Below are 11,679 nucleotides of genomic sequence, written 5' to 3'. Positions count from 1 at the left end.
AATTCTTGACCCTCAGGGTTTGAACCCTGACCCTTCACCTACAATTACCATTAGGTCAACCATGTGAGTTACTCATCCCACGCTGTTGGTTTTGTTACTTATATAGGCTTACCGATCAATGACTGTTTTCAGTTGCTCGTTATGATGGCAGGTTATTATTATTTTAGAAATATAAAGCTTGATTACTCAATCCGAACCAGTCTAATTATTACTCGAACAATAACCTATTTGGACATTTATTTCACTTCTGAGCCGTGCATATATCCTTATATTTACTAACTTACTAATCCTGTTAGTCAAGATAAATTGCATATAGAAGTCAATGCGCTAGACATGTATTCATTTCTTTAATTTTCATAATGAAGTGAAACCATGAAATACTCGTTCAACTGAATTGAATACTGATCAGTGATCAACGCACTATCGAAGTTCTGGGACTAGCAAAATCAATGAAGCTCCCAAGAGAAAACCAAATTTCCTAGTGTATTGAAGATTAACTCATTTGTACAAAGGGAGTCCTGAGTCTAGACTACATGAAATCGGTACAAAAATACAACCATTGCAGGGTTGGGCTAGAATTCGTTGAAATTTTAAGCTACCAACATGCATCTTCCATGAAAATCAAATTTCACCAGTGAAATATGAACAATATAAATTCTGCTGCAAACTATCTGCGGTCAGCAACAGAACAAATGAACCCTGTAAGGGTCAAACTTAAAGCTTACAATTAGAAGACCAAGAATCAAGATTTAGCCTTTTTTGGGGTATTAGCGCTCGATGGTTCAGCTTTCCTCTTAATTCCCAGAAAGTGCTCAACCTGAAACAAAAAAGATTTCTTTTTCAGTAACAGACATATGCAAGAGCTCCAATTGAATGTCATAAAACAAAATTTGCATTAAGCATCAAATACATAGAGACATGCTATAAATGTATAGATGCCTGGTAAGTATTCTATTCAACATCAGTTTATAGAAGGTTCTCATTTACAATGTTCAAATTTAAAATAAAACGAAATTTAATGTTTAGAATGTCAGCGTTCAGTAATATGATGATGACCCACTTCACTAAAAATGAATAATGTTAAACACACTTGAGAAGAAAACAGAGGGTAGGAGGGGGGAATCAAACCTTAGACTAGACACAATCAAAGAAATTTAGTCTAATTAATTTCTTGGGCTCTAAACAAATCTAAACCCTAAATTTAAAATTTGAAGTACCAGAAAACAGACGCAGCCCAAAATTGAAGTCTAGATATCTACCTATTGTTCTCCACTTGGTTATTTTACAGTCAAATAAAGTGAGCCTACTTATTTTTCAAGAACTAGTGCAGTCTAAAGCTTGAGATTCAGGCTTTAAGATCCTTAAACAGGAATGTTCGAATGTCATTTACAGTAATACCATGAAGGACCTTAAGGGGTATATTGACTAGAAGAAAATTACAAATACAAGAAAGACAAAATTACAATGAAGATTAAGAAAAACATATGAACTCCATACTCAAGAAACCACAGATATGAGCCTGTTCGTGAAATAGTGAAAACAGGAATTTTAACCACTATGCGCCTTCCGCTAATTGCCTGCGAGGCTGCGACGCTATCTGCTATATCAAATAGCGGATTTTTGACTTTCTGCTATGTTCCGCGATCAGCGACTAACAAACACTGGTCACACCAATAAACTGTATCCTAATTTAATTTTTCCCTTTTCTGTCTAATCACATAAAATAAAACATGAGGAAATAGAAGAATATAGACATAGTCTTTCAAGTATTAAAGGTCATTTTGTTTGTGCTGGTTAGAGAAATACCTTTGAGTGAAGAATATGTTAAATGAAAATATGATAATTATATAGGCTAGATTGTGTAGCTTCAGAAAAGAAAAAAAAAAAAAGAATTACCTTTCGATCACCAAGCATGGGTGTCAAGCCTCCAGGAAGATCCTTCTCAACAGTAGCAAAACCACTTTTTGGGTCACTAGTTTGTCTGCCAATAAAAAAAACAAACGCACACATTATCATATAAACTAAGAATTAAGAAAAAAAATGAGAGCATAGAAGAAGCTGCTCAAGATAGGGAAATGCTTGCTATGTTTATTCAGTTTTTTCAGATTCGGTAAAACTTGCACAGCACGATACAAAAGCTTTTATATATATATATTGGCATAATATTCTAGAGGTAGAAAAATAAGGACATGTTGCATAATGCTTAAACAGAATTCCTAAGACAAATTGATGTTTGGTACTACTTCCCTAGTAGTTAATCCTGGATAGTAGTCCAAACTCCAAAGTGACCAATCCCAAAAGCACCATGGAGGCTAACGAAGCAACTGCTACCACAAAGATAGCAGATAAAATGGAAATATTTTCTACAAACGTGAAATAAAAGCTGAAAACTCAAATTACATGAAGTCAAGAATATTCATCATTAACAATCAGAATTTGCAGCCTTAAGGTACAATAATCTTTAACCAAAGACAAGGGATAACTAATAATACGAATCAATAACAGAAAAAAGCATAAAAAATATGAAGTAGAGCACCTAAACCTAAATAAGTTTCAGCACCTATTATGCTACAACAAACTATTATCATAAAAATGTCTCGTGTGTCACATTTATGTTGTAGCAGTTAAGAAAAATGTTATTAAAATTAAGCACATTGAGGGACCAACTCAAGGTGATTGACAAGTTCTCATTAATTCACCCACCTTGAGTCTGCAGGGGCATGTTAGAAGTCATGTTGTGTTCAGATGTGTAGTTTGCTTTAGTTGTTACATTTATGTTAAGCCTCAGTCATAGCTTTAGTTATGTTTCTGTTAGATTTGTTATGTGACAGCTCTAACTGCTAGATTGTATATAAACTTTTGCTGTTGATTCAGCATAACAATGAAAATAGAATTTCGTTTCTCACAAACTCTCTCTCTCTCTCTCTCTCTCTCTCTCTCTCTCTCTCTCTCTCTCTCTCTCACACACACAATTTCTCTCTTCTATTTCTTCAAACACAAACAGACCCTAAAAATAGGATCGTTTCAGGCCAAAATAAATTTCATTGTATAGTGGGATTCAAACACATTGCTTCTGTAGGATTTCATTTTCGGAGATGTGAACCGATTTTACTATCAATACTCAGATAAAAACCACTTCCCTGTCAGCATTTTTTATAAACCAACCAAAAACAAACTTCTGGGAAACATATACGGTAGGCAGGGGAATGATATGATGGTATGAGTGAAATGATAAGAAATGAACCAGAAATACTATCATGACACAATGGTAGAAACAAATTGTCAGTACAATTAAAGCATCATGTTATATATATTATCTAGCCGCTAATAATTTAAGATAATAAACTGAGATGTTAAGATAATATGACACAAGGGTCATATTGTTTAGTATTAAGAATCAAGAGTCTTTAGTGTTAGAATATAATATAAAACCATTCATGTGGCCCTTACCCAACAGCTTAAGCTTTTGGGATAAGTGGTTACTTGACATGGTATCAGAGCCTCTATGACCGAGAGGTCTAGAGTTCAATTGCTCCCCTCACTTTCTAATAAATAAGTGGAATTTAATTAAGCACATGGTAGGTGGGCCAGTGCATTTATACACGCTTCAAGCCCAAAGGGCTCTTGCGTGAGGGGGCGTGTTATTCATGTGGCCCTTACCCAACAGCTTAAGCTTTTGGGATAAGTGGTTACTTGACATTTAGTAAAGATGTAGACATGCATGGAGGGATACTACAATGTTTTAACAGCAGACAATGGAATCAGATTGAATTTAAGAAGCATGTCCCTCATTGCAACTCTAACTTCTATCAGCAAATCACAAAATGATGTATGCTACTATTTTCTCATTTAATTAAATATGAACATTTTATTACTGCAAACAAAACTTGAGGAATTATTAGTTGAAGGTAAGAACATACCCTGGTTTGACATTACCACTAAGAACAATATAGGGTGTCTTCGAACGAACTTGAGCTTCCCTCATTCTCTCCACAGACAGTGATGGTGTATCTGAACTCTTCATCTGCTTCATCCTCAATTCTTCATGATATTGCTTCATACGCTTTTCCTGCTTCATTTTGCCAGGTCCTTTACCATGGAACTTGTGTGAAATCAACCGAAAGGCTTCCTTAGGAGTCAACTGAAAAATAAACAAAAAACAAATCAATCAAGGGCAAGTGATATTAGACTACAATTTGAAAACTGAAAATGATTGATAAGAACTTTGGTTAAAAATGGATTTGAGACCATTGCCAATTTCAAGGTTCAGTGCCATTAAAGTTATAATAGTTGAGCATGGAAACCCACACAGTTTATGCACAGGCATGCAAAACAAATATTCAGACCTAATGATATGGTATTCCTATAGTTCAAAGCATAGTAGAAATCAACTTTCCTTTTGGCTATTTGAAGAAAACATGCTATATATACACACAGACACAGCATATGTAACAAAACCCTTAAATTATGATAACTTTTTTGCAAGTGAGTTATTTCATTTTACCAGGAAGCACTTCATGCATGCACTAAATAATTCGCCCTTAACAATTTGGACTTGTAACTCAGTCTCGGGTAAATTGATTTGGAACAGATAAGTCATGAAACAGGGATCTCAAAAAGGTACCCGTGGACCCAAAAGGTTGAACTCAGTAACCCATATATATGTAAGCTTGTTACTTGTTATCAGCTCACTCAGTGCTTAACTATGAAGAAATGAAACTAAATCAACCAGGAAAAAAAGAGAGGAAAAAACAATATAAATATGTGATTGGGGGAACTGGTGACAGATGAGGAAAATGGTTGCACAACAATTTCATGCTCAATATATCTAGCCTCATTAGAAGAACATTCGAAACCACAACAGGTAATCACCAATAAATTTTAGTGAGTGAAGAGTAAGGGTCAATTAACCTTTAATTCCCCATTATCACACTCGCTACCTCCTCTCTTGTGCATGGTTGGTAAGTAATTTATCAAAGAAAAAAACAGTAGACTAAGCCAAAAAGCAATTAACCCATTTAATTGCGAGCTTAGGTGCTCATAACAAATATAATCCTTAAAAATGTTGAACCAAAGCCCATAAACCTTTCTTCCCAACTTGATAATATATTGATGCTAAAGAAGGAAAGCGTTTTCAAGAGGCCAACCTCAGACACTTTAAGGAGATTGAATGCCATATAAAAAACCCCATTTCTCTCCTTTATTTGCATTTTAAACCCAGTTTATGTCACCAGGTGTTCTTTCTTGGAGCAAAAATGTAATGCAGTGATCATAAGCAATAAAGTTGTGCTATATAAAAAACCAAATAAGAGGTAAAGACATGGAGGACATACAATTCTACCAAACTCATCTGTCCTCTCAATGCGAATCTCCTTTTTATTCTGTGCATCCTTGCCTTCATCATCTACGATACCAACCAATTTGCTTTTCTTCTTATCCATGTTCCTCCCACCCCATTCAATGCTTTCTTTAAGGCTTCCTCGATCTTTTAGAAGTTTCAATGCACCTGACAATCCTTTTCCTACAGAAACTTCATGGATAGTTTCATCTGGAACTATCTCCTCCTTATCTTCCGACTTGGTTTGTTCATCTTCACTAGCTTCTTTAACTTCTGTCCATCCACCAGCCTCGTCACTCTTTTGTTCATCACGAACTTCTGCCACTTCATCATCATGCATGAAAACATCTTCACCTTCTGGCTTACGTGCTTCTGCAAAAAAGAAAGCAACAACCTTTAGTTATACCCATCAATCAGCTTCCCCATCAAAAAGTCGAAAAAGCTAACAAAATTTTCATTTATGTCAGAACATCTAGTATATTCAACTAACGTAACAAAAAAAGATTGCAACACATTCAATTTGCCCATTAACACAGACGCCATTAAGAAGAAAACAACATAATTATAACAATCAAATGACTGTATAGTATCAGCCAATCCTTATTTCTTATACCTGTTGACTAACAAGAAAAATGTTATTAAAATTACGCACTTTTACATTTAATGCAAGCAGCCACACTTCATAACACTGAGTAGTTTGTATTTCATATACTCAAATAAACAAATAACTTCACAAGAATTTACCTTCATCAATGTGGAGACCCCAGACAAATTCTTCCATCTCTGTGAAGACCACCTTGTTTTCTCGTGAATCTGCTCCAGCTTGATCATCCACAACCTCATTATTGTGGTTTGAGGTGGCAAGTAAAGCAACAGCTTGAGGGCCAGATGCCACTTCTTTCTCCTGCTTTTTCAGAGCTAATCTCCTTGCTTTCTCTAAGGATTTACGAAGATCCTCATCATCATCTGCAAAAACTGGAGTTTCATCTTCCTCTGCTTTAACATTGATAGTTTGTTCTAGAAGCAGTAATTTGGAGGCCTCGTCAGCTTTGGCATAAGCAGACTGGTACGCATTATTTCTCATCTCAGCATCCAATCTTTCTTGTTCATCTTTTATGGCTTGCCTACTAGCATCTTTCCGAGAACCAAGGTCACCAACACCCAATCCTGAAGAGATAGCTTCAGCTTCGAGGGCATTAATGTCCAGCTTATCTTTCTTCCGCAAGGACTTTTTCTTCTTGGGCTTCTTAAATTTTAGCATTTCTTCTTGAGTATAGTAATCTGATGATACCTTTCCAGATGAAGTTAGATCTTCAAGGTTATTCGTGGAGGAATCACCTGTTAATCTTCTTCTCAGCTGGTCATAGGGAAAAAGATACTCTCAGTCAAATAACGAAAAAACAAAAACACTTGAACTTATGGCATATTCATGTGACTAACTCAATTCTAAGGAACAAATTACAAGATGAAAAAGTAGTAGGAAAAGAATAATATATAGGAAGAAACATGAACAATAATATGGTACACTATTAGGGTCACAGAAATCACATAAAAGAACAACAAAAGTTTATTCTCACAAGGTGGGGTTGGTTACATGGATCATGTCATCTTGTTTTGTGAATCACGGAAACCTCATAATCCTAGAAAATATAAGTTCAATCTTTACTTGCTTTGCTTGAAAAATATTCCAAAAAAATATAATAAAAACATATCCAACCTCTTCAAGTTTCTTCTCAGCTTCACCAGTGAATCGTCCTCTTTCATCCAAAGTTAAACCCTAAACAACAAAATCATATGAGTACAAGCATTCATAGAAACTGTCTTACTAAACATACGTAGCTTTGAAATGTAAGAAAGGAAGAGAAGCAAACCTCATCCGCAGTTGGATCATCATATTGTGGAAGCATTTTCTTCTCCACAGAGGGGTCATCATTGAACCTGAGATTGAGAGTACAGGCTTCATAAGATTAAAGATTTCTATCTACCACATTTTAGTTTCTATTTCTATTGTTTCAATAATGCATGGATTATAGTCATGATCATCTTACTTATCCTCGTATATGCCAGGTTTCTTTTTTGAAGCTTTATAAGCCTCATCCCGTCGTTTTTGTTCTCCAATTTCCACGTTCTCAAGCATATCGACATCTGTCATGTGAGAACAAAAAACTCAGTTTCACAAAGATGAATGTCACTCAGACTTCAGGCTGAAATAACATAAAAGTGCACCAACCAGCCGTACCTTCATTAATATCACCATCAGCAAGTATGGGCTGATCTTTGATAGTCAGAACTACTGTCCCCCCTTCCACAACTTTATCAAGGCCATGAAGAACTTTCACACCCGCCAGGTGGTTATCTGTCAGATATTCAACATACAAGTATATTTTACAAATCAGATTACCATCGATCAAATGTAGATTCATAAGCCCCAAAGAAATAACTAAAATGCCAAGGCTGTTGGATAAAGTATAGGTTTTTAACATCAGTTTTTTTTATGTGGCATTGCCAACAAATATCAACAGATTTTATGTTAATCATGCTAGTAAATCTTGGAAAAAGTGGTAAACTCTATAGCTCTTCTGTAGCACTATAAAAGATAGCTGGATGGCCATTATAACAAAACCAATGGATAAAATGAAAATAATTCCTCTTACATGTCTAAATTGATCATCATACTATTTATTTTTCCTTTCTTCTCATTTTCTTTTAATAAGAAAACATCTTATATTAAAATACGTCATGAGGCTTAAATTGCTTATTTTTAGATAATAACATGATTACCTACTATCTAATTATATGAGTATACTTCTATCTATTAAATAATTTGTCATATCATTTTGCTTACTTCATGGTTGTAAAGGTGGTAAACTTATCTTGTCCTAATAGTTCTCCTAGAAACCTCTATTAACAAATTAGGTATTCATTTTCTTTTGCGGCAGGTAGAAAGGACAATAAAGAAATAAATGAAGAAGTTTACCAGTGTGATTGGTTGTATCCTCATCATCACTTCCCTCTACTGCAATGTTGTCCTATAAAATTTTGATCACTCAGTATTAATTATACATATAAACTGGAAAAACAAAATCTTACCCAAGATGTTAAAAAGGAGAGATTACAAAAAGGGGGAAAATACCTGCTCCTCAAAAACCTTTGAGAGCTGCAATGCTCTTTCCTTTTGAATCTTACGGCTTTTACTAACCCATGATGAGATTTCGGAAGCAGCTTCAGAATGTTTCTTTGCCCTTGTTTCTTTCATCCTATCCAAAATAAAAAAAAAAAGGAATATTGTCACAATGAAAAGGATTTCATACTATCAACCATAGAAAGAATGTTCGTAACTCAAATGATCTAAATAAATCAATGGGTTGACAGCAAAAGTTCTAGCATAAAGGGCATTAATATCTTATTGCGTGTTTGGAGGGGAGTTAAGGAGGGGGAGATAACTCAAATTGCTTGATTCTTGGTTTGGCGGTACCTAAGGGGCCCTGGCTAAGTGAAAACCAAGTTTTCCTTTCTTTCTTCATAATTATCAATCAACCAGGCCTCATTTCTTTGGAAGACATAATTAAAAATTCATCCAAGTATTATCCTAATTAATTGTTCCTTGCTTGAATTGATCTTGAAACCCATCAGACACAAAAACCTATTTTAGCAAGAACTGTTCACAGCCCCCACTCAACCATTATAGAATTGAACCATATAAGTATCCTAAGGCTTAAAGACACTTCTCACCTACCACACATACATACAGTAAGCCTTTAGATGCAACACTAACCCATCCAACAAAATCTTCAACCCACATTAAATAATAACCCCCTTCATGCCAGACATAAATCTAAAATTCACAAAATGCTGACAGAAAGGACACAAAATTCAATGCTACAATTATTAAAAATTCTAAGCCCCTTACACCCTAAATATATCTAAAGTTCACAATATGCTGACAGAAAGAGTACAAATAATTCAACTTATACAAATAAGAAAAATGAGAAAAATAAAAGATGCAGTAATGAATAAACATTTACATGCTGTGACAAAGTGCATACAGATGGTTTCATGACAAAAATAAAGGTGAAAGCTAAAAGGCTTACTAGATACATATGAGTATAGTGAGCATTTGGCAGATGCAGACAAACTAATGCATCATGTCACGGATATTACTGCATAATTATCCAAAGTCATTACCATGATACAAACAACAAAGTAGTTATTTCATAAAAGAGGGTCAACTATCAAGTATGCAATGATAAGATGTTACAACTCTCCGCATTTTTTCTAATTCAAATTCAAATGATATATACAAAATCATTCAAAACTGGAATCAAATGAAGTGAAGTAAAACCTAGACTGAATTCTACACAAGAACCAGCAGGAGCCCAATGATTAGTAACTACGACTAAAATTATAAATTTCAAAATTACATGGCAAAGTCTGCCAGTAATACACATTGCAATGCAATGGCAAAGAAGTAAAAGAAATATAAAGCAATTATATGAAGTGAAGTAAGGATAAACAAACTTACTTCAAGATACGTTCTTCAAGTTCAGCTGATGACAAGTGCGCTGATGTTTCGCCATCATGATCATCTTTACCCAGCTTTGAAGCCTTCGCTTGCTTGCCAACGTCCTCATCTCTCTTTTCACGGTAGTCTACTTTATCATCAACATTACTCAAGTCATGATCTTCCTCGTGAGTCGTCTTTCTGCTCACTCTATCTCTCGACCTTTCTTTATCTCGATCCATCTCCCTCTCCTTCTCTCTAATTTTATCTTTCCCCTTGTCCTTCTCCCTGTCCCCATCTCTATAGCTTTCCCTCTCCTTTTCTCTATCTCTATGCTTCTCTCGCTCCCTCTCCTTCCCCTTATCCCTATCCCTAGTCTTCTCCTTTTCCCTTTCTTTATCCCGCCCTCTCTCCCCATCTTTTTCTATCTCCCTTTCCTTCTCACGATTGCTCCGGTCCTTCTTATCTCGATCCCTCTCGCGCTCTTTCTCCCGGTATTTCTCTCTATCATAATCTTTCTCCCTCATCTTCCCATCTTTCCCTCTGTCCTTATCACGTTCATCCCTATCCTCCTTCTTCCGTTCCCTTCCACCCACTCTATCCTTCTCTACATCCCTCGCCTCTTTGGTCGGTTCCCGGTCTTTACTCCGGTCGCTCTTCTTCCTATCCTTGGCTCTATGCTTACTTGATTTCTCCACCCCATCATCATCATATGGCTCCCTCACAGGGGATGATTCGTCTTTACCATTCCTACCCTCGTACCGCGATTCAGACCACTCCATATCCATCAAAACACCTATAGGGTTTTGTGAATTCAAAAGGGGGTTTCGCACTTTCGATAGGGTTTTGTGTTGAGAATGCGGTAAACGATTGAAGACAAGAGAGAGAGATTGAAGGAGTGATGTATCGCAATTCAGTACCTTTGGAACACGACCGAGACGAACACGGGAACTTTGCTTCACTGCAGATTTGGGTGCGACAGAATCTCTCAACGGAGGGTTTCGTCGACAAGACGAGTGGAACGACGCAGGAAAATAATGGGATTAACCATTTAATTTTAACCGAGTAGTACTATTGTTAAGGCCCACGGTATCTTATTTTCATGGGTTAAATATGTTTTCCGTCCCCGAACTTTCAGAGAGTGCTAAAGGGTCCTTGAACACCATGAAAATAGCTGGCTTCCATCCCTGCCGGAGTGAGGGCTCCGACCACCGTAGCCACATGTGCCGGTAAGCTGACGTGGCTGCTCCACGTCAATTAATGAGGCCTAGTCACTTTTTGTTTTTTTTTCGTTAAAAAATAAGTAATTTTCTAAACTCTAAATTAATACCTAACAATCCTCTAATTATCCTAACCTAACCTAACCCATCTAATCCCAAATCTCATTAACTTAAAATCCCAAATTAGAATCTTATCCTCTTACGTTCTTCCTCTCCTCCTTCGACACTGAAGAAATTGGGCAAAACCTTGAGCTTCAAATTAGGGTTTTCAATTTCACTGCAAATCACCCTTCTTCACGCTCGATTCCATATCTAATGAACTTCGTCTTCTTCTCTGCACCCTAAAACTCAATTGCGCGACCATGACTAGGGCTTCGTCTTCTGGGTCTCGTTCTTCTTCGAAATTGGAGGTGCGTCGAGAAATGGTGCAATGTGGAGTGTGTGAATGTGGAGAAAGTCTTCTCACTGACATCAACCCATAAAGGAATTTCTGGAGGTGCAGAAATTGGAAGGTAATTGAATTTGAAATCCTTCATAATTTTTTGTGCGTTATTTGTGAGTATATTCATGTAAGTGTTCCCTTCTTTTTCAGTTACCTAACAATTGTGGATTCTTCTTGT

The 11,679-nt window shown here is 36.2% G+C and overlaps 1 protein-coding gene across 2 annotated transcripts; it reads right to left on the bottom strand.

Annotated features, from left to right (window-relative positions):
* Nucleotides 1-464: 464 nt before the first annotated feature.
* Nucleotides 465-10,894, bottom strand: LOC130745219 (SART-1 family protein DOT2). Of its 2 annotated transcripts, XM_057597376.1 has the most exons (12): nt 9,861-10,892; nt 8,472-8,595; nt 8,316-8,367; nt 7,578-7,694; nt 7,387-7,483; nt 7,210-7,276; nt 7,056-7,115; nt 6,083-6,695; nt 5,334-5,710; nt 3,921-4,141; nt 1,897-1,981; nt 465-817 (listed from the first exon to the last, which is right to left on the bottom strand). In XM_057597376.1, the coding sequence occupies exons 1-12, from the start codon at nt 10,625-10,627 to the stop codon at nt 743-745; spliced, it is 2,655 nt and encodes an 884-aa protein (XP_057453359.1). In that variant the 5' UTR covers nt 10,628-10,892; the 3' UTR covers nt 465-742. The 2 variants fall into 2 exon arrangements, with proteins under 2 accessions (XP_057453359.1, XP_057453360.1); XM_057597377.1 differs by lacking the exons at nt 465-817; nt 1,897-1,981 and adding an exon at nt 1,992-2,324 and having other exon boundaries at nt 9,861-10,894.
* Nucleotides 10,895-11,679: the final 785 nt, after the last annotated feature.

This window comes from Lotus japonicus, chromosome 3 (genome assembly GCF_012489685.1).
Source record: "Lotus japonicus ecotype B-129 chromosome 3, LjGifu_v1.2".
NCBI lineage: Eukaryota > Viridiplantae > Streptophyta > Magnoliopsida > Fabales > Fabaceae > Lotus > Lotus japonicus.
Note: the sequence above shows the minus strand (reverse complement) of the source record. Positions and strands in the feature narration are given on the sequence as shown.